The following is a 23,390-nucleotide window of genomic DNA, read 5'->3' as shown; positions in this document are numbered from 1 at the left end:
CCCCGACACCTCTCACCCTTTAAATAATTACCGTTATTCTCAAAACCAACGTAAAATTAAACCTGAAAAATACATGTATCCTTTTAAAACCATACATTATAGGCAGTTTTTTTTTTTTTTTTTTTTTTACAACTAGGCCTGACTGCATGAAACTCCTCTGACGATACAATCGGTGGCAGCGACTGATTCTGTAATTGTACTGCGCCGTAGCGTTGTGCTATTTGGACGGCGTTCTGGCACTGTGTAGCGGCGCTACATGACTGCTGCAAATCGGCACTATTTCTAAAGGCACAGGCTGTGTGATTGCAAGAGACTTTGATTGCACCATTAGTTTTGAAGTGCTGTGCTCACCGAGACAGGCGAGCATCTTGGACATTAAACTGGTATCCTGTTGTTTATGAGGAAAGGACTTATAGTCCTGCACTTCATCTTACAAACCTGCTTTTCCGCCCCCCACTCCCACCCCAAGAGTATTCGTGCTGCATTAGGTAAACAATTACACAAGATGACTTTAGTACTATTCTGCCTTCTACTTAATTCATGCATACACGCATTCTGCCGTTACCACTGCTTGATGTATAATGGAGATTTGCAAACAGACATACTGGGATTCCAGCCTCATTTTCACAGACGGGAAAGAGAGAGAGAGAGAAGGCATTTTTAGTGCTGGGGATGAGAGAGGGGGGGAAGGAATCTGCCGAGTAACTGGGAAACGGAGCTATGTGATATTAATATTTTGTGTCTGCAACAGAATAAAATTTCAGGAGGCGCAATCTCTTCTTCCCCAAGATATCAGGCTGCAAAAACAAAAACTAGGTGCTTTTGCATCAGTGCAACGTGGTCATCTCTATCCAGGGAGCAGTAATTAACATGGCCTAGCCACACTGGATTTTGGGTTGTCTCTTGATTACCGGAGAATTAAAGACTCATCCTCCCTCCCCCCCTGACTGAGAGCATGAAATAAAAACAAAATAAATAAGAAAGGGGGACAGTGTATCTTTAACGTCTTTGTCCGGCTAGTTATATTTTATATGAGCTCAGCTCACATCACTTTTTATTAGCTTAATAAATCACCTTTCTTGTCAATCAAGGAGCAGAGAATAATTGGATATGGTTGAAGCCTCTGTGATGGATTATAAATCATTCAAGATTAAATTAAAAGATAATGCAGAAACTTAATGGTTTGTGTTTTGCAGTCTTAAATTGCCTCGAAGCGCTGCTGTTTTCTGCTTTAGTGAAAGCCGTATTCTTAAAAAAAAAAAAAAAAAAAGACTCTGATTACGGCCATATATATATTTTTTTTCTTATCTCATTTAAATGTTATATTTCATATTCATGAGAGTCGGTCCCTACTGTTAAAAGTAAGTTCACCCTGTTGACAGAGGTCACTAGTAACGGAGCCGGAAATAAGTATTTAAATTCTGAAAGTAAAGCACAGAGGGTTTTTTTGTTTTTTTTTACCTCCTCCATAAAAAAAAAAAATATGTATGTTACTATTTGCCTGCCTCAAAAATAATAAAATAAAATCATTGTTTTTTATCCAACCGACCAAAGTTCTTGTATATAAATAGTACAAAAAAAAAAGTAATAAAATTGTAGAGGAATTAAAGTTGGAGCAAGTTTTATTGTGACTTCTAAAAAGTTGGGGCCCCAGCTATAAAGTATTTACTTTGGACATCTTCTCTTATGTGTTTATTGTGTTTTGTAATTTTATTTATTTTACTTTCAGCATTGTTAATTATATTGAAGACAAAACAAACCTTTTTGTTACAGAAATTATGAAATCTGAGGTTTCTACCTTGTCAGATTATCTTTCCTCAATTGTCAAATCTGCCAGTGTCCCTGCAAGTTAGCTCATCCTCATTGCTGTGCATCTGTCATACATGTGTAATTTCGTTGTATTAATATTATTTATTTATTTTTGGGTAGTCACTTGATAAAGAGGGAGAGGGGGTTTGTTGGGGCGAGCTTGTATCCATCAGATAATTCCAAGAAAAAACACCCTAACAGCCGCCCACTACTGACAAACGCAGCGTGATGGTCACATCTGCATGTCAGTAACATACGGAGAGAGCCCTGAATCTGTCACCGTGCAAGGAAGAGCATTAGCGGTTTCAATTCTGCTTTATTTCTAGGTTGAAATGGAGAAAAGCAGACAAAAAAAAAACAAATAAGGAAACTAAACAGTAGCGTGAGATCCAGCAATTTGCTGGGGCTCCTTGTGACAGACACTGCATTATCATAATTGTCTCTACTACATGATAGGTCAGAAAAATAATAATGTCATTTTATTTATAGCCCAGATACCCCTTTTATGAGAGTCAGGCAAGTGACTGCCAAGTGGAGTAGGTCAAATGACATCTTTTGATCAGACCTGTCCAAAGAGATCAAACATGAATGGCAGGTAATGGATACTCGGTGACAAACCAAATCTACAGCAGAAATAGGACTGCCGCAATCTGCCAGTTACCCATTAGAAGCTTACCTAACTAAGGCAGTCTGCCTGACACACTGGCCAACCACCTAAATCAGCTAAGCGACAGTGCTAAAATTGTGTATTATCATTGGAAATGGCTATTATTCCCCCAGTAACATTTCTGTTAGGGGTTTGTTTGCATAGGGCACACACAGAAAGGATTCTTATCAGGAGGCGTCTGATGTGACTCGGAAGAATCCAAATCCAAAATCTGCAAATCAGTGCGAGTTTTCAGGTATAGACAATCAGCCCTGTGTGAATAATATCATTTCTATATCATTTAATATCATTTCTATAATTAGAAGGAAATAGTGGAATGTGCTGATCGTGTTATTTATTTCAGCATTTTGGGTTTTGTGCTTTTTCCTGGGTTCTTAACTATTTAGAGTCAGTGCTGATTATAGTCCCAGTCTCTTGATCACCTGTGGGAGGGTCACACACGGCCCTTAATAAAAGGTGACTGATCATTATCAATACTGGGATGGTGTCATAAAGAAGGTAATGTTTACAAGCATTCAAACTAATAATAATTTTTATATATAGCACAAACTTTACATTTCTGCTGGCAATAAAGACATTACAGATTAAACGCACAATTCAACAGATACCAAGAGGAGTGAGGGTCTTGCTCGCAAGTTTACAATCTAGGAGGAAATGGGGGCGGCACCAAGCAGATAAATGGTAAAAAGTGCTTGTATGGTCCAGCCATCAATATAATAAATAGTGTATTCCAATAACACTGCATGAACCAGTCACCAGCCAGTATCTCTATATAAGCACAGGTACAAAGAGCTATTAAGTGCATGGAGGTTGTGTAAACAGATGATATGAGGGACCAGATTTGCAAGACAATCTTGGAAGAGTAAGTACATAAATAAGGTGAGGTGATGGGCCAGTCTAAAGAAGTGTGTTTTTAGGGCACACTTAAAACTGTAGGTATTGGGAATTGATAAAATTTATCCTGGATAGAGCATTCCAGAGAATTGGCGCAGCTCATGAGAAGTCTTGGAGATGGGAGTGGGAGGTTCCGATTATTGAGGATGTTAGTCTTAAGCCATTAACGAACCGGAGGCACAGGTAGGGTGATAGAGATGAGGGAGGAGATATAGGGCGGTGCAGAACTGTGCAGAGCTTTGTGGGTAAGAATGAAGAGTTTATATTGGACTCAGCAGATAGGCAACCAGTGCAATGGCTGGCACAGGGTGGAGGCATCGGTGTAGCGATTGGACAGGAATATGATCCGGTCTGGTGCATCCAGGATGGATTGGAGAGGGGAGAGTTTAGTAAGAGAGAGACCGATCAATAGAGAGTTGCAGTAGTTAAGACGAGAATGAACAGTAGTTAAGACGAGAATGAACAAGAGTGACAGTAAGAGTTTTTGCAGAGTCAAAGGTAAGAAGTGGTCAAATTCTAGATACGTTTTTGAGGTGAAGTTGACAGCGAGTGAGTGATTGGATGTAACAATTATTACACAAGTAAAAAGCTTAAAATGATCATTAGAAAAAAACTTGTAATGCATAAAAATCCAAATAATCCCCATACATGCAGCGGGCTTTCTTGTACTCATGAGATGTAGACAGAAGTCAGAAGGAACTGAATACCCACCAGCTCTCCTAAATATCCATCTTTGTTGACATCATACGTACAGGACTGAGAGCGACGGCACAACCAATCAATACCGCAGGAAATGTTTGTGGAGCTGCTGCCTGCAAAATCAACAATTCAGGTCCACCTCTTAAAGGGGTATTCTAGCTCTCCTCACTTACACATAAGGAGGTGAGCTGAGCCGGAAGCATGTCTATATACAAGGCGCAGTCGGTAGGTATTGTGCACTTGTCCTTTTCATACCACTTTCCGTTTATTCCACTATTCATACCTGCCAAACGTGTATGTGTCCCAGCAATTGTCAGTAGATGTGAGGTCACCGAGCCTCCACCTTTCCCAATACAGAGGTGAGCAGAACCTGAAAACTCCTTTAATGTGTTTGGAAAACTAGATGCCCAGAACCTCTTTTTATAACTCTTAATCACAATAAAATGTATATTTCCACAGTGCAGATGATCTCAGTAGGCGCAGACACTTGTGTGTCTTACTCTTGAGTTTTCTGGGGCGTTTTATATTCACAGAAGTGCATTGCGGCTTTAGCCAGGCGCTGGATAATGTCAGCTTTGGACAGGCTCACGTGGATAATTGCAATAATTGATGATTGTGAGAAGATTTACTGGTTAATTTTCACCTTAAGTGAACTGGAGCACAGATGATTGTTAGGGGTGGGTCAGGCGGGAGCACCTCCGGCTTCCTCTCTAACCACAAAAATACGACTGCACCAATTAGTAGCCGGCAGCCTTCAGTTTCCCGGAGAATCTTTGTCTACAGTATGGTGAATTTCTGTGTATAAAAAGTCCTGTAAAAATGACAGAACTTGGCACCATCTGAGTGTACCACATCCCTCACTGGCTATTCACCCTTTCCATACAGTGCAGAGTATTCACTACAGTTGCATCATTAGTGGTCTCCAATGTACTTCTATACATGGCTATATATATGGCTCGTTCTGACATCATCATCATCATCATCATCATATATATAAACCCAAAGTGGTCACATTATATAATAGTGCAGCATTATAAGAAGAGCACCTGATATCTGCCATACATGTGAATGTCTCGGCACTGGAGAAATGTGACATAAAGTAGTGATTGTCGGGGATATTTCTGCTCTTCCTGTACCTCATCCCGCAGAAAGTTCTGCCAAAAACCTCACCCGGAGGTAAGTTGGTGCCGTTTTCAAATTGATTGCTAATGAGTTATTGTTAATTGTCAATGGCTGCACAGTTTTGCAGTAAATCAGCTGTTGAGTTATATCCTTATTCCCATTTATCCGGGCCGATAACAGGGACCGAGCGTTCGTAGGTGGGCCATTGGCTGTGATGAAGTTTCGGCAGGACATTATCCTGTATAAACAGGTAATTTGCTGATGGCCGTTCATTGGCCATCGAATAACTGCCGAGCGGCTTACATGTAACCGAGCTGTGGTCAGTTAACGGTCATGATTGGCTCATGTAAAAGAGTCCGTAGCCTGAAATAACTGATAACAGGGAACAATAGATTGAATTTACCTGAATACAAACTGCAAAGAAGAGATGATAAATATGGGTCTGCACAATATCATGGGTATTACGATTCGGCGAGGAATTTCCTGACAGCTCCAGACGTACTTGACCTTGATATTTGTATCTATCAGTGATGTCAGAAGTTCTGCGTGACTTATGTTATCCTCAGAATTTATAGTTGGTGATATATTAATCCAAGGTTTTTGGGAAACTTACTACTGTGGAAAGAAGTTGCTGTATCTGTAACAGAAAGGTAGTCCACCATGATAAAGTAAACCCCCATTAGTAGTTTATTTAAAAATCCGCCCTATATAACCACAGCATTAAGGGTCTGTCCACCCGGGATATGTCTGCTGCAGAATTTCCACAAGTCAAGGATTTGGGGGATTCTGCTGCAGAAATGCTATAGGTTTACTGCAGATTTTAAAGATTTTTTTTGCAGTATGTGGATGAGATTTCATAAAATATCTTCCGTACCAGTGGTTCTGTAATGTGCATCATCTAGCCTGTGTGGACGTACCTAATGGTTGTTTTACAAAAAATTGCCCCTGTGTTGGATTGTCATATACCCTCTGGTCAGCTCCAAGCCAGAATCGACATTCAGTTCTGTTCAGCCATCTCCCATTGAGGAGATATGACAACCGCTCTACACGTCACAGAATGGCACCTAGCGTTGTCACCATCTGGCGTCCATGTTACACTACAATTAGGATCCTAGCGTCAATCAAGCTGCACTCATTTGGACGATATGAGACGACCTGACTGAGTGAACGTTGCCTTTAACGCCTTCACCACCGGAATAGAAAGCTTCTTCAGTTTTACAGATATCCCAATTAACCCTGTGTCGAAGGAGGGGGGGGGGGCGGCTTTGGCACCAAAAAAATCAATATCCTCCTGCCATCATTTGCTGTAATTTTAATTCTCCGAGAAGCAGTGAATCGCTTTCACTTAGACCCGTGCAGTACAACCAATCTATCAACAGATTACAATTTTGCTTAATTTTAATGTGGCTAACTTAAGATGTTGTATAGTAAATTTATGCAACTGATCACAGTTATTAAATTACTGCATCTGCAAAAGAGGCAATCAACCCCGTTATTATAGTTGCTGTGCGTGGATGGTAAATGTCAAGGATCTACCAATGCACTGCAGGGAGGCACGGTATTGTTAAAGATGCATAAAATATCAGCACTTTTTATATGCTTGTGCATTCAACAAAGACTCTCATCATAATTAACTGGTGTGGAAATAAATAATTTTTACAAACTACCTTGGATACAGTTGTGCATCGCCGCAGCCCCCCCGTCAATGTCTCAGCGCAGATCCGTGATATTTAAACCTTTTTGTCGTCTCTTCTTTTCCAGCTCACGTACGCAATAAAATATTTAAACCTTTACATAGAGATTGTGAAATTGTATTGTAAATTCTGATCCTGGCGCTAAAAACTAATTTATTATGATAAATTTAATTGCACATTTTTACGGTTTGGCTTATTGCTGGCTTTTGTTTTCTGACTGTGGTGATTTACAGCTGTATCGGCCATCTTCTGTAGCCCCTTTTTGTTGTCTTTTAATGTCGGCCTCAACCGGTGGTGTAGTGTTTCTCTTTTTTTTTTCAGCCATTGTGTGGATCTATCTGTTTTCTGCTCGGTTGTGGATCTGAGGGTGACCATAGATGTCTCCTCTGATACCAGTGGACCTGAAGACATGATCCATTTCATGGAAGCGCTTAGAGGTTGGTTTTTTTTGGCCCTAGGTGTCATCGTATCGGTTATAAAATCAAGGATGCGTACAGTATGTACACACAGAACTGGCTACCAGGCATGATATAGCACAAGAAATAACATTCTGCCAGTATTCTGTATGGAATACAACACATTCTGTCCCAAAACGCGTAGATACATCTGCTACTTTCAATGGGATAACATGTGACATATGCGTCTGAGCACATACTATAACTCTACTCCTCAACACATTGGAATTAGATGCTTTTCAGGAAATATAGACTCTTCCCAAAAAGACATGGGACAATGAAGTAGCACAAAAATATTCCAAAAATTCTGGTCATTAGTGCAGCGACTTGTGTTCAGTCTCCATCACAACAATTCATCTAATTATTACTGATCTTCGTGATACTTCGACTTTAACTATTGTAATGCCCATCTGTTGAGAGTACAGGCCTTTATTGGCAGCTTAATTGAGACCAGAGAGCCGAACTCTGCAAAATCGTTTACCACACCTTTTGTGCAATTCTCTGAAAAATGAAAATGTTCTGACACGAATACCATTTTTTTTGTCATTCCCATCTGTCCGACCCCCTCAGCATCCCCTGATCTGCTGCAGGTGCCAACTCAGTATTGTCTTATAGAGCTGACGCGACCTCTTATGAAGCCGAGCTGTCAATCACCGCGTGAGCTGGAGGGATGATTGACAGGTCAGTTTGTAAAAGATTCCATTGCACTGAGCCCAGATGAAGGCAATGATTCTGTTCTGGAGAATGAAGCGAAAGAGAAATCCTCGACTGTTACGTGTTCTACAGTTTACTTTGTTTTTGTTTTTTTCCCGTTTATTCCTACCGAAGTTTCATTACTGAGGCTGCTTAATCCTTGGATGTAGTATCATTGTGACTTTAGTGGCTACATCTGATTTTGGACAGAGAATGCGCTAAGTTGTGTATATTTTTATAGAAAGACTCTTTACGTCAACATTTATTTTATATGTTTTAATGCAAACACACATTTTCATCTGTAAAAACAAACACCATTAAGAGTTTTAATGCCTCACCGGCAGAAGCTGGAACTCTGCCGAATAGCACCATTCAATTACTGAACGTACATGATTTCACCACAAACCGCACACTTCCTAAAACATCGCCCCTTTCCCTCCAGATGCTGAGATTTTCTGCTCACCGGAGAACAGTGTAATGTGTCTAACTGGAAGAGCTAGGGTTAACTTTTAGTGATCCCTGCTCCACTTTTTGGCTTATTTTTTCAGAAACAAATAAGGAAATACTCAACCGGCAATACCTCCATGTTATTATCCAATTGCACAAAGTTTTATTAGGGTTTGTCCACACAGAACACATCTGCTGCCGATTTTGCTGCAGATTTGAAGCAGATTTCACCCTTTTGCATTGCATGTTTTACATATAATCCACTTTCTGAGCCGAGAGCGGAGACTGTGAGAGTAAAATTATTCCTGATTTTATCCTCTCGGCACCTGGCTCTAAACCTAGAGACCCATGTCTGCTGTTTAGTACATTAGTGCATGACCCATGATGATGGAGACTTCCAAAACTTTACTTGTGTCTTAATATTAAACTATTCCTAATCCCTGGTAAATTCAGCTTCCTACACATTATATACATCATGGTCTTACACCGTACATCATATACGCATCATATCTACTTGCGCATGATATCCCTACACTCATCCACGTTTTTGCAGTTGTGTATCGGCGGTTTAGTATTGTTAGCAGCTGCTCCATCGCTACAGTTGTATTTAGGAGACTTGTGTCCCAGGCGCTGGGAACTGTACATTACTCCAACCCCTCGCTGTCAATCAGAATAGATCATCTAAGATATTTATCTAAGCACTAAGACAATATTTGAGCAGAGGTCTTTTAAAGGTTTACTAAAACAAATATCCCTGCCTCACATATGCCGGTTGCTTAGAGGTCGGCCCCACGCTAATCTGTTTTGCTGAAACGAGAACATGACTTGGGAAGTCCCTGTGTGTTATTTGCTGAAGGGGTGGAGAAATCGTCTGAAAATCCTCAAGGCCAAATTGAAAATTCTCCCTTTCCCACTTTCTGTACAGGAATTTTGTATATTAAAGATATTATTATGAAAGATTTCAGGCGGAATAAAAGGGATCAAGTTCAATGCCATAAAATATCAAAACAACCAGTACTAACCTCTCCAGTGCATCCCGACCGTGCAACCTACCCATGTGACCACTGCAGCCAATCATTGGCCTCAGCGGTAATGCTGATATGGACAACATGAGACAGAGAGTTGAGTGATTTCCTGTAGCAGTCATGTGGGTAGACAGCATATGACTGCTGCAACAAGGTAGCAAAATTGAAGCTCATGGATTGTGTATTAAAAAGGCACGATGCATGTCACTCGTCAGCATCACATCCTGCCACAGAAGCTGTGCGCCACTTCTGTCCTCCAATGATGTCACTCGTCAGTATCACATCCTGCCATAGAAGCTGTGCGCCACTTCTGTCCTCCAATGATGTCACTCGTCAGCATCACATCCTGCCACAGAAGCTGTGCGCCACTTCTGTCCTCCAATGATGTCACTCGTCAGTATCACATCCTGCCATAGAAGCTGTGCGCCACTTCTGTCCTCCAATGATGTCACTCGTCAGTATCACATCCTTCCATAGAAGCTGTGCGCCACTTCTGTCCTCCAATGAGGTCACTCGTCAGTATCACATCATGCCATAGAAGCTGTGCGCCACTTCTGTCCTCCAATGATGTCACTCGTCAGTATCACATCCTGCCATAGAAGCTGTGCACCACTTCTGTCCTCCAATGATGTCACTCGTCAGTATCACATCCTGCCATAGAAGCTGTGCTCCACTTCTGTCCTCCAATGATGTCACTCGTCAGTATCACATCCTGCCACAGAAGCCGTGCGCCACTTCTGTCCTCCAATGATGTCACTTTTCAGTATCACATACTGCCACAGAAGCTGTGCACCACTTCTGTCCTCCAATGATGTCACTCGTCAGTATCACATCCTGCCATAGAAGCTGTGCGCCACTTCTGTCCTCCAATGATGTCACTCGTCAGTATCCCATCCTGCCATAGAAGCTGTGCACCGCTTCTGTCCTCCAATGATGTCACTCGTCAGTATCACATCCTGCCATAGAAGCTGTGCACCACTTCTGTCCTCCAATGAGGTCACTCATCAGTATCACATCCTGCCATAGAAGCTGTGCACCACTTCTGTCCTCCAATGATGTCACTCGTCAGTATCACATCCTGCCATAGAAGCTGTGCACTGCTTCTGTCCTCCAATGAGGTCACTCGTCAGTATCATATCCTGCCATAGAAGCTGTGCACCACTTCTGTCCTCCAATGAGGTCACTCGTCAGTATCACATCCTGCCATAGAAGCTGTGCACCACTTCTGTCCTCCAATGAGGTCACTCGTCAGTATCACATCCTGCCATAGGAGCTGTGCGCCACTTCTGTCCTCTAATGATGTCACTCGTCAGTATCACATGCTGCCATAAAAGCTGTGCGCCACTTCTGCCCTCCAATGATGTCACTCGTCAGTATCACATGCTGCCATAGAAGCTGTGCACCACTTCTGTCCTCCAATGGTTGTCAGTCTGATATTTCTACTGCGGCATCCAGTGTGATCAGTGACTACAAGCAGGATCCTTCCTACCTGCACTATTACACCCCTGCCTTTACCTTGCAGCCATGAGCTGGATTCTGAGCTCAGTGATGTACAATGACATATCTATAGTGCTTGGAATATACAAGACAATATGGATCAGACACAGTGTGCGAGTGCAGCCACGTACGCCGCAGCATTGTACAGATCGTTACTTCATGCCTTGCAGCATTGGAGCTTGCTCTTTTACATCCGTAGCGCCCGCCGATGTATATTGTGTGATGATACTATAAATACATGATGTGCATGTTATTGGGATTCTCTTGCAGTATAAGCACTGATTGTTATTTTGTCCTAGTGGAGCTTGGAAGGAGTCGGGTCTCGGTTCTGGAATTTATTGCCTTCTAGCATTAAAGGTTTCAGCCGACGGAATGTGTTTAATGTAAATACGCTGTCACACACCCCTCCTATAATTGACAAGAGCAGATGATTAGCAGCGTTCTCAATGGTGTTTTTGCATAATCTTACATTTTGACAGAGCTCCACAGCGCCTTTATATTGTCAGAGATGCCGCAATCAGCAGCGGATTTTTTTTTTCTTTGACAACATTTAGTTTGTCATTATAAATCTCCTAAGTGGTCATTTAAACATGTTTGATATGCACCAAGCAGAATGAAAGGATTATTGGAAAAACATTGTAGTTTTACAGAAAAGTTTTGCTTTCTGCATCCGCACAGGAATTTAACCCAATAAGGCCTGGTGGATCCAGCTGCAACGTGGCAGCAGGTTATTTTATTAGTGTTCATTATATCCAAATGCCCAACGTATATTTCCATCATGGACCTACAGGGTTCAGCGTTTTATGAAGTGGAAAGCCAAAGTCATCCTATGTGATATAAATTTGTATGAAATCTTTCTCACGCTTATCACTTTGGACTGCTAACAATCCAGCTTCCTCTCTGGTTTTCCCTTAGTAAGTACAGTCAGAGAAATGTATCTGAATCTCATAGTTTCCTGTATATGTTGCCGTTTTCCATCTTTACTGAGTTTTAAGGTACAGCACAGCTTTGGTTTGGTTAAGGACCAATCATGTCCTCAAATCGTGACCATAAAAATTTATTTTAAGTCCATTTGTAATTACTAGCAATTCTGTATTTAAACATGGACATTGCTGTCCTGCATAAAATCTACTTTATAAAGTAAATGACATCTGAGGAAATTAAGAACGACATTAATACAATCCTTAGGCTTTAGTTCAGCCAAAAGACCTTGCATAAACCTCATTTTTTCTCTCTTAAAGTGCGGTCAGTAAACGCTGCGGACTGGACGCAGCACAGTTGCGCTGTGTGCAATCCGAAGTGGCGGGATGTTAGAGCATAGCGGACGGGATTTCTAGAAATCCCATGCCCACTATGGGTCTCCGAGCTCCTGCGGCTCACCCGCGGAGATGGACATGCGGCGCGTCTTCACAGACCGCAGCATGGTAATTCTCTCTGGTCTCCGCAACAGAAATTTTATCAGTGCAATGTATAGGATGCGGTGAATCCGCATGTGTTCGGATTCACCTTTGGACGCAGCACAAGTATACTGCATTCAAAGCGCTGCCAAAAAGGATCGTGTGCACGTACCCTTATGCTGCAAAATTGTGGAACGCAAGAGGATACAATAACATTACTAGGAGCAGCCATATTTCCAGAGCCTTGTTTATGTTATTATGGACCTTCCAAGTCCGGTCTTTTATAACGTTGACTTTATCAGTCACGATGTCTCCAGTTATTGGTGTATACGGACGGCGATGAAGGCACTAATCTCAGATCTCACTTGTAAACGATTTTCCAGATGGGCTTATTTCACTCATAACCGATCCCAAGACATCAGCCTCCAAACTTCTTATTTATAACACTGTAGTCGTTGCACAACCCCCAGAGATGTAAAGGCTCAGCTGACGATTAACAATCATTACAGATGGTGAAAATATAGCTATGAATCAGTGAGACATTCTGAGCAATGCTTGAGTCATTTCATGTTTAATGGAAACTTGAGATCTATATAACCCGATATAAAGGGACAACATACCAGCAAAATCTTGTTTCATAGATTTTGGAGAAGTCAAGAGCACAGTACGTGAGTAATGGCGTGTTACTGCACACGCATCAATAACACAGTGACTGTGGCATGGAGACCATCACCTATACCATACATGTATGACTCTCCTATAGAATTTCAGAATGATATCACTTATTTAGAAATTCATTCAAACTAGCAATAAAACAAATGATTAGCACATTACACCAATGAGATACATAGTTATTTTTGTGTAAAGGTCCTGAGGACCGGAGCTCATCACCGTGTTGGGAACAGAAGTTCAGCAGGGAGTACTTTATCTTTAATGTAGTTCTCGGTTGAGACAGATTTTTCTTAATCCAGATTGATTCATAAAGTCTCATTACGCGGTTACATTAATACCCTGTATAATAAAAGTTCACCTTTTATTGAATCATCTTTTTTTTCTGCATCAGTTCTCTAATCTATCTCCATAGATTTGTAGGGTATAGCTGATATAGATCTGGCTGGTGACAAGGGTTAGACCAGTTTAGTAGAACATGTACTTGTAGCTGAGGAACGTGTGCATTCATCAGAGCTATCAGGTCGATCGTCTTGTACCTGGATCAATGGACGGCCGTGTGATCCCTCTCACAGTCTAATGTGTTTGAGGACCCACATACCAAGACATTTCTCTGTCCTGCAGCCATTTATCTTTGAATGTCAAATTGCAATAATTAACCATTATTGATCGTAAATTCAATTAACTTCATTAACACAAGTCACGGTAAGGGTCCTGTAAGGAAAATCCCCTGACAACGGTCTCCTATCTGTGAAGCTTCTCTGTTTAGTTACAGAGGACTTTGCTTTTTGTATGTAAAAAGTTTTTAAATGTTAACATCGCAGGTTTATGAATGCTAGAATTAAAAAAAAAAAAATTATGTATCATATAAGTAATATACGACCCTTATTATTTCACAAATAAGGTCACAGAAACATCTATATGGCCATATTGGATAGTATTCATTGCATTCTACAACCGATTATTTTTCTTTTTTCTCTAAAGCTACATGAGGAAGTTGTTGACCAAACAGCCATCTCTCCCGACACCCCCATATCGGCTGAGCAGTCATGTGTTTTCAAGGGTCACAGAGGAGAAAGCCACTGCCAGACTCCACTTTTGGTGTCATTTCTCCCCTGAAAGCAAAATAATCAGACATTGGCATTTCAAGTCACTGATCCTTCACTTCCCAACATCATCAGTCGGAGGGAGAGTCGGGAGGCTCCCATACACATCAGATAATTGACGGATTGGATTGACTTTCACCTAATGTATTCCCCATGAACAAAGTACATTTTTAATTAATAAATCTTGGAATAAAAATAAGTTCCACAATTGGATGTGTTAAAAAAAAAAGTTAAATAATCTTATAAATGTGCCCCTGCTGTGTACTGTGTAATGACCGAGTCTGACTGTGCAGGAACATGGTCTGATCATACCACAGCTCCTGGGCAGGGGAGGACGCAAAAGAGTATACAGACATTACAGCAGGGGAGGAAGCAAAAAAGTATACAGACATTACAGCACGGGATCGTAGCTGATTCTTTTTGTGAGACAAAACATATCACTGCCTGTTTTTAAGCAACGTTTTACCCCCAAAAATCAGCTACGATCCTGTGCTGTAATGTCTGTATACTCTCTTGCGTCCTCCCCTGCCCAGTAGCTGTGGTATTATCAGACATGGCCATTACACAGCAGGGGAACATTTATAAGATTATCTCAGAGCAGGAACATTTTTTTTTTTAAACATCCAATTGTGGAGATTATTATTATTATAAGATCTATTGATTAAAATGTTGATTTAAAATTAACTTTTTTCATGGGAAAATCCTTTTAAGGGAACGCAAGGTTATTAACCCTAAATATCACCAACATGTTCTCACTCCACTTTCTGATATGGAGTATAATTTTTTTATTGCTCCTCACCAGAATAACAGGCAAATGGGTGGTTCTATGTTTTTGTACACCTGTCAGCAGTTTCATACCTTCCAGATGATTATGGTTATGGGGAAAAATACACCTTTTGGGCATTGCTGGATAACCTAAAAAAAAAGGTTAGTGTTGTAGAAGATTCTCTGCGTAGAAGTAATTGTATTAAAAAGTTCTCCTTTATTTAAATTTCTGAAACCCATTACTGTAATTTTCAAATAAAGGAAAACTTTATTGCAAAACACTTATCTTCAGTGAATCTTCAGCAACACTAGGTTATCTAGCAATGTCCAAAAGGTGTATTTTCTCCATAACCATAATCTTCTTTGAGCCCCATTAGTACATTACTGGCCCCAGTAATTTCCAGCTAACGCTACCTCTACAGAACCAGCCTCAGGTCTCCCGACCCAAACTCAATAGCCTCAGTTTTTTACATGTGGTTGTCCTGAGGAAGGAGTCGGATTTGACTCTGAAAAGCGTTGACAAATAAACCACTTTTAATTAATTTGGTCTATGATTCGTTCCTGAATCAGCAGCGCACTTGAAGCCCACCTACTCTGGCTTTCTATTCAATAGCCTTATAGGCGTATTTGAGGCTGTCAAGATTGGGTCAGGAGACCCCCGGCAAGTCCATGCATTGGGGTTCGTATGCCGTCTTTTTTTTTTTTTTTTTTTTAATTTTCCTCCTATCATATCTGCTTTCTTCAATAAAATAAATGTAGCCAGTAATTTCTCTTTATACCAGTCTGGTCATTTTACACACAGTATTTTTTTTTTCTTCTTAGAAAAAGAAAATCCATATATTCTGCATTTCACACAATCTACAATTTTTCATACAAAAGAAAAGAAAAAAAAAAATTGCACGGAGGCGTCAGTAGCCTTTGTGACAAAAGAAAAGACAGATTCTTGCGGGTGGGAATCAATTTGTGTTGTAATCGGCCATAGTGAACGCGTTATGATACAGGAGCGACAAGCGTCATCTTTAATCACAAAGGAAAATCACCCAGGAAGTACCAGGCCGTCCCCGTGGAGAGGTTACACGTCTGATCTATCTCTTACCATCTCTCCTCCTCCCCATAACTTTATCATTTGCAGCTTGATTATTTAACCTGTGTGTGAGGCGACAAAGATTATACCAGCTATTCGGCATCTTTAAGTGCCCTAGTGAGCTGATAACAATACAGTAATGAAATATGTAAGAACAGTGCATGCTGAGCAGTGAGCGACCTGTTAGTGGGCTGGGGACAAACTATGCTCCTGTCACTATTACTAATAAAGTTATAAGATTCAGGAGTCCTGGATTAGCTCCGAATAGAACGTGAACCTTTCATTATTGCATTCTCACAGACTCGGAGCACAGCTGACCTATTGCTTTCTGATGTAAAGTGGCTGACTTTTTTTATTTTTTTCCTTTTTTTTTGTAAGTCTGATTAGTTCCTCTGACCACATGTCGACTGCATTACTATAAAATTACAGTACATCCTCTATAGCACATGAACTTGACTCCCTGCAGTGACGTGCAGGCCTAAGTGACACAAATGAAAGGTTTAAAAGCTGGCAGCCAAAAGGCCATATAGAAAAACATGATGGTTCTCATACTGGGCATATGGCATCAAATGTCACCGAGCCGAAAGATTGGATTATAACAATATTCAAATAGTCCTGTGTCAAAATCCAATATTTAACATTTAAAAAAAAAAAAACCTCCATGTTAGTTAGAAATTCTTCCACAAGAAAAAAGAAGAAAAAAAGTTTTAGGCAATTTAACATTTAAAAAAAAAAAACTCCATGTTAGTTAGAAATTCTTCCACAAGAAAAAAAGTTTTAGGCATTTTCAGTTAATTTTTATATTGATTGTTTGATTTAAGGACTAGATGGGAATTGGCGAAATTTTGGAATAATTGTCATACCCCTCTGTAATCATGGTAAAATGCATTCATGGTTAAACTAATTACAGAAAGGATAATACCTTCCCACAATCCCTTGTAAGACTGGCTATTTGGGGCGCAGAGGGTTAATGAAAATGAATTAGCAGTACAGGATCGGCACCTACATTACTTAAAAGTGATTATAAGCTTTTAAGCCATTTTCTTTATACTCAGAAGACACATACGAAATCTAAATCATTTTTTAATTTATTGTAATTGATGTAAATTTCTTTCATTGTCGGAATCATATTGATAGTTCTCTACTTTATGTTTATTAAAGGTTGAGGATCAGAAACGTTGTGGGTAAAAAAAAAAATGTGTGCTTAATTTAAATTGTGAAACTGTCTGTCAAGAAATGCATTAGGGGTAGAAAAAGCATAAGACATATTAATTGACAGACAGGAACTGCTGTCTCTAAGGTTGATACAAGTAATTTATTACTTTAGAAATGAATGCCACCTCTAGAATGTGCTTCATTAATTTCAAATTTAGTTTTAATTTCAAGCTGTTGCCCCTTGAGAAGAATAAGGTGGCAAATTATGTTTGAAGAGATTTTTTTTTTTTTTCCTTTAGCTATTTTTCTCAGAGAAGAAACACCACAGTTTAACTATTTATCATTAGACGTAATTGTACTCGTTTTAGTTTTTTTTTCTTTTTAAATATAACTTGAGAAGAACGTTATTGCTATTACGAGGTCACTGCCTTTTCTGATATGTTTTTTCTTTTACATTTTTGCAGCGTATGTTTCGGATGAGTTGAAGGCAGCAGCCCTTGTTGATGATGATGGTGAAGCCGAAGACGCGGTCGTTGAAGGCGAGCCATCAGCAAAATATACCTGTCCTGAAAAGGAATTCACAAATAACTCTCCGAGCTACCAGCACTCTCCTGCTGGAGAATTCTCCAGCCATGAGATGGACAGCGAATCTCACATCAGTGAGACCAGTGACCGCATGGCTGACTTCGAAAGTAGCTCCATCAAAAACGAAGAGGAGAGCAAAGAGATGTTGGCTCCTTTAGAGGACTCCAATGTGTCAGACAGTTTAGAGCAGATGAAAGCTGTCTACAATAATTTCCTTTCAAATTCTTACTGGTCCAACCTTAGCTTAAATCTTCACCAGTCAACTTCAGAAAAGAACAATGCTAGTAGCAGTAGCAGCAGCAGTAGTAGTAGCAGCTGTGGAAGTGGAAGTTTTGACTGGCACCAGACAGCCATGGCTAAAACTCTACAGCAAGTATCTCAGAGCCGAGTCCTACCTGAGCCAAGCCTTTTCAGCACTGTCCAGTTGTACCGACAGAGCAGTAAACTCTACGGTTCCATTTTCACAGGTGCCAGTAAGTTCCGTTGCAAAGACTGTAGCGCTGCGTATGATACCCTAGTAGAACTGACAGTTCATATGAATGAAATGGGACATTACAGAGATGATAACCATGAAACAGATAACAATAACCCAAAACGTTGGTCAAAGCCACGCAAACGTTCATTACTTGAAATGGAAGGAAAAGAAGATGCCCAGAAAGTGTTAAAGTGCATGTACTGTGGTCACTCGTTCGAATCTCTTCAGGACCTAAGTGTTCACATGATTAAAACAAAACACTACCAAAAAGTGCCTCTTAAAGAACCTGTTACCCCAGTAGCAGCAAAAATTATCCCAGCTTCTAGAAAAAAGCTCTCTCTAGAACTTGACCTTCCAAGTTCTCCCGATTCGACTGGAGGGACACCAAAACCAACTATTTTAGATGCAAATGAAGCTTTGCAAAAGAATTCAAACCCATATATCACACCAAATAACCGATATGGACACCAGAATGGGGCCAGTTATGCTTGGCATTTTGAAGCTAGGAAATCTCAGATACTTAAATGCATGGAATGTGGCAGCTCACATGATACATTACAAGAACTAACTGCCCACATGATGGTCACAGGACATTTTATAAAGGTGACCAATTCCGCACTCAAGAAAGGAAAACCTGTGATGGAACCCCCTCCTACACCAACTTCTTTACTGGATGAAAAGGTACAGTCCGTACCATTAGCTGCCACTACATTTACACCTCCTGCTAATAATAATACTTCTCTTTCACCAAAACTGACTGTTGAAATAAAAAAAGAAGTAATCCCAGATGATAAAATCAAAGACAAGGAAAAATCTAATGAAGATGAAGAAAAGTTTGATGTCTCTTCAAAATACCATTATCTAACTGAAAATGACTTAGAAGAAAGCCCCAAAGGCGGATTAGATATCCTCAAGTCTTTAGAAAATACAGTAACGTCTGCCATTAATAAAGCTCAAAATGGCACTCCAAGTTGGGGAGGCTACCCAAGTATCCATGCTGCCTACCAGCTCCCAAACATGATGAAGTTATCATTAGGCTCCTCAGGGAAAAGTACTCCATTAAAACCAATGTATGGTAATAGTGATGTCATGTCACCTGCCAAAAATCAGCCACTGGTGTCACCGCCAAGTAGTCAGACCTCGCCTGTGCCAAAAACTAACTTCCATGCCATGGAAGAATTAGTCAAGAAAGTGACAGAAAAAGTAGCTAAAGTGGAAGAGAAAATGAAGGAGCCAGAGGGAAAGTATTCACCAGTTAAAAGGGCAACACCTTCTCCAAGTGGTAGTGAAATTAGTGAACCTCCAAAAACTGATGCTCTGAATGACATTGTATATAAAAGCCAGCAAAACAGTCCGGTTTCGCAAAAAGACAACTGCAAGGAAAGTTCAACTCTAGAGCCAGTAGAAAATGGCAAGGACCACGTCAAGTCGATAATAGGCAGCTTGAGTAGCAGCACAGCTATAATAACAGAGCACCCTCCAGAACAACCGTTTGTTAATCCATTAAGTGCATTGCAGTCCGTTATGAACATTCACCTTGGCAAGGCAGCTAAACCCTCTCTCCCGGCTCTAGATCCCATGAGCATGCTATTTAAAATGAGTAACAGCTTGGCTGAAAAAGCTGCCATTGGGACCCCACCTATCCAAGCCAAAAAAACAGACCACTTAACAGACCGTTATTTTTATCATGTCAACAATGACCAGCCCATAGATTTGACGAAAGGAAAGAGTGACAAAAACTGCTCTTTGACTTCAGCGCTTTTGTCACCCACATCGACATCTTCTGCATCTTCTTCATCTACAGTGACAACAGCAAAGACATCTGCAGTCGTGTCATTCATGTCAAACTCACCGCTGCGCGAGAATGCCTTGTCAGATATATCTGATATGCTGAAAAACCTGACAGAAAGCCACACATCAAAATCTTCTACACCTACCAGTATATCTGAAAAATCTGACATTGACGGTACCACAATAGAGGAACCAGAAGAAAACACACCAGCTCAGAAAAGGAAAGGGCGGCAGTCCAACTGGAACCCACAACATTTGCTTATCCTACAAGCCCAGTTTGCAGCTAGTTTAAGACAGACATCTGAAGGGAAATATGTCATGTCAGACTTGAGCCCTCAAGAAAGAATGCACATTTCCAGGTTTACAGGACTCTCAATGACCACAATTAGTCACTGGCTAGCTAATGTGAAATACCAGCTAAGAAGGACAGGTGGGACGAAGTTCCTCAAGAACTTGGACACTGGGCATCCAGTGTTCTTTTGTAATGACTGCGCCTCGCAAATCAGGACACCCTCAACGTATATCAGTCACCTTGAATCACATCTAGGTTTTAGAATAAGAGAGTTGTCTAAACTTTCTAGTGAACAAATACACAATCAGATAGCACAAACAAAATCCCCATCTGACAAGTTGGTGGCTTCCTCCCCAGAAGAAGAGACTGGAACTTCCTATCAGTGTAAGCTTTGCAATCGGACATTTGCGAGCAAGCACGCTGTGAAACTTCATTTGAGTAAAACACATGGGAAGTCTCCAGAAGATCACCTTCTGTATGTGTTAGAGCTGGAAAAGCAGTAGTATTTGCTTTTTTATTTTTATTTTATGTTAAAATGACTGTAACATACATGCTTTGAGGAAAATTGTCAGGAAAAAAGCCTTAAAGCTACAAAACTTGGCACACGTTCCGATTTTATCTCTGGAGAGTCTGTTCCTCCTTCTCTCTCTCTGGGGGTGCGAACTGTTTTTTTTTTTTTTGTAAAACTGTACAGTGTTTAATAGAGGTGCATAATCAGCTGTTGTTACAGGTAACACACGAAGGTTATAATGCCATGGTAAGTGTTTGGGACTTGTGTAAATCGAAATAGCTGTGCGCCGGACTGCATGAATTAACAGGACAGTTTCATTGAGCATTTATATCTAAAACTGGTACACTATTTTTCATTTGACCTGTGTGCTAGTATTTTTCAGCATATGACCTTTAGCCCTCTGAGTACTTTGGAGCACTATTTTATGTTACTTGGGGGGAGGGGAGGGGAGGACTCCATCTTTTTATTATTATTTATTTCTTTTCTAAATAAAAAAAAAACAACTACTGGCTCAATTCCACTTCATTATTCAATTCTACAGCTGCATTCTTTTTTTTTTTTAATCATACTGAAATGACTATTCCTTGGGACCTTGAACACATTGCGGTGCAATGCGCAACTAACCCCTTATGCTTGGAAAGGGTTAAAAAAAAACCCTGTATATAGTGTACAGACTCGCATTTTGAAAATTGTGATTGATGTTATCAGCAAAAACCCCAAATCGGTCCTGATCCCACCCACTGTGGAATCCCCCTGCAATTCTGAATAGTGTTTTTTAGTAACCAATGCAGTATGCCCTTTAACATAAGCTGTGCCTATGTATAGTATCAATTCCTTTTTAATTTACCTTTTAAATGACAGCCGAAAAGGATTTCTATTTTCTGGCAATGAGAAAGGTTTTGCTTTTTTAAATTCTTTTCTTTTTTTTTTTTCCCACCCAAATAGTGTAAATTATTGAAAGCGTACGACAAATAGCCTTTATGAAATATTCAAAAACTATTATTCTAAAGCAAAAAAAAAAAAATGATTGTTTTACTATACATCTATATTGTTAAAAAAAAAGTTCATGTTTAAATTATACATATTTATTAGCAATGTAATATCATTTGCTGCCAATAATAACTAAAGTCACAAACCACAGGAATACATAAACTACGTAGCCGGCACAATTTATTTTTTTTTTTTTTTTTTTTTTTCTTGCACAAAACTTTTTTTTTTTTTTTTTTTTTTTTTCATTAAATATTTATTAATGTAAAAGATATATTCTAATCATTCTCAGTGCTCAAAGGGTTAAAAAAAAAATTGGATAATTTTAAGAACAGTGTACTGTATTTCCTGAGAATTGCTAATGCTTTAAAATGGAAAAAAAATAATAATAATAATAAAATAAAAACTGTTTGTACTAGAAAACTTTTGCTTACAACATGAAGAGGCATTCTGTAATATAACCTCTTTTACTTATTTATAAGCACCCTGGGTTGTTAGCCCAGATTGTAGAATGCCTTTTTATTTCATTTTTGTAAGTTTTTTTTTTTTTCCTGTTTTTTTGTTTTGTCTAATTATCTTCCCAAGATCCCATTCTGCCGCTTTATCTTAAAGCATATGAAAGGTAACCCGTGGTTACCAACTCACTAAGTGATTCTGTTCTTCTCCATTTTTGGCAGTTAATTTGCAGAAATAACTGACAGCTGACACCATACAAGGAAATGTGTATACAATATTGGCATGTAAACAGCACAGACACTGTAATGCACTCTGTGTCCTTTTTTTCTGTTGTTGACAATGAGATATCATTATATGATTCTTCTTCATATAACCTTTTTTTTTTTTTTCTACAACAGCATTAAAAAAAAAATTGTCTTTTTTTTTTCCCTTTGCTATATAATCTTAATTCACGTTCACAATGATGTCTGCAATGTTCCCAGGCAAACAAGGGTATTACAACTACACGGTGTATCATGGCTGCAGAACAAATTGATCCCCCTCATCTACCTGGAGAGAAAGTAAATCCCATTAGGGAGAATATTCACAGAACATAAGTTGAAAGGATATTGATTGAGGGGTAAAATTTATGGAAATTATGGGGGGGGGGGGGAACATTTGTAATAGTTAGTTCAATGTGCAAAAAGTTTTCAAAATAAGTTGAAAGGATATTGATTGAGGGGTAAAATTTATGGAAATTATGGGGGGAAAAAACATTTGTAATAGTTAGTTCAGTGTGCAAAAAGGTTTTCAAAATTATAAAAAAAAACAATAAGAGCAAAGTACGATCTAAGGGCTGATCTAAAAAAAAAAAAAAAAGGAACAAATAACACACAGAGCTGAAAAGATAAGAAACAAAATATTCTGCAAACTTTTTTTCTTTAATTTGACAGAATTGTCTGCACAGACGTTACTTCAGAAAAAAAAAATCCAAAGGGAAAGGAAAAACTTCATAAACTTTGTATTTTGTTTGGTTTCCCTATTGATAGAAGGAGTTGAGACTTACAACTTATAGATTTATACATAACTTAAAAGGGAATGTGCTAAAAATACTCTGTTCTCTACATGAGATACTG

At 39.6% G+C, this 23,390-nt stretch overlaps 1 protein-coding gene and 1 long non-coding RNA gene across 3 annotated transcripts in view; one reads left to right on the top strand and one right to left on the bottom strand.

The window, feature by feature from the left end:
* TSHZ3 (teashirt zinc finger homeobox 3) overlaps positions 1-22,033 on the top strand; it is a 78,323-nt gene extending 56,290 nt beyond the window's left edge. Inside the window, exon 3 of the mRNA XM_073659667.1 lies at positions 17,643-22,033. Coding sequence (XP_073515768.1) covers positions 17,643-20,824 — 3,182 coding nt within the window. The 3' untranslated portion in view covers positions 20,825-22,033. The remainder of the gene's footprint in view (positions 1-17,642) is intronic.
* Positions 1-23,390, bottom strand: part of LOC141175740 (uncharacterized) — a 288,283-nt gene that overhangs the window by 16,790 nt on the left and 248,103 nt on the right. The gene's annotated exons all lie outside the window — the stretch shown is intronic.

The sequence above is a fragment of the Phyllobates terribilis genome, unplaced genomic scaffold (genome assembly GCF_046119375.1).
Source record: "Phyllobates terribilis strain yellow unplaced genomic scaffold, ASM4611937v1 Scaffold_14__1_contigs__length_39327217, whole genome shotgun sequence".
NCBI classification, from domain to species: Eukaryota; Metazoa; Chordata; class Amphibia; order Anura; family Dendrobatidae; genus Phyllobates; species Phyllobates terribilis.
Note: the sequence above shows the minus strand (reverse complement) of the source record. Positions and strands in the feature narration are given on the sequence as shown.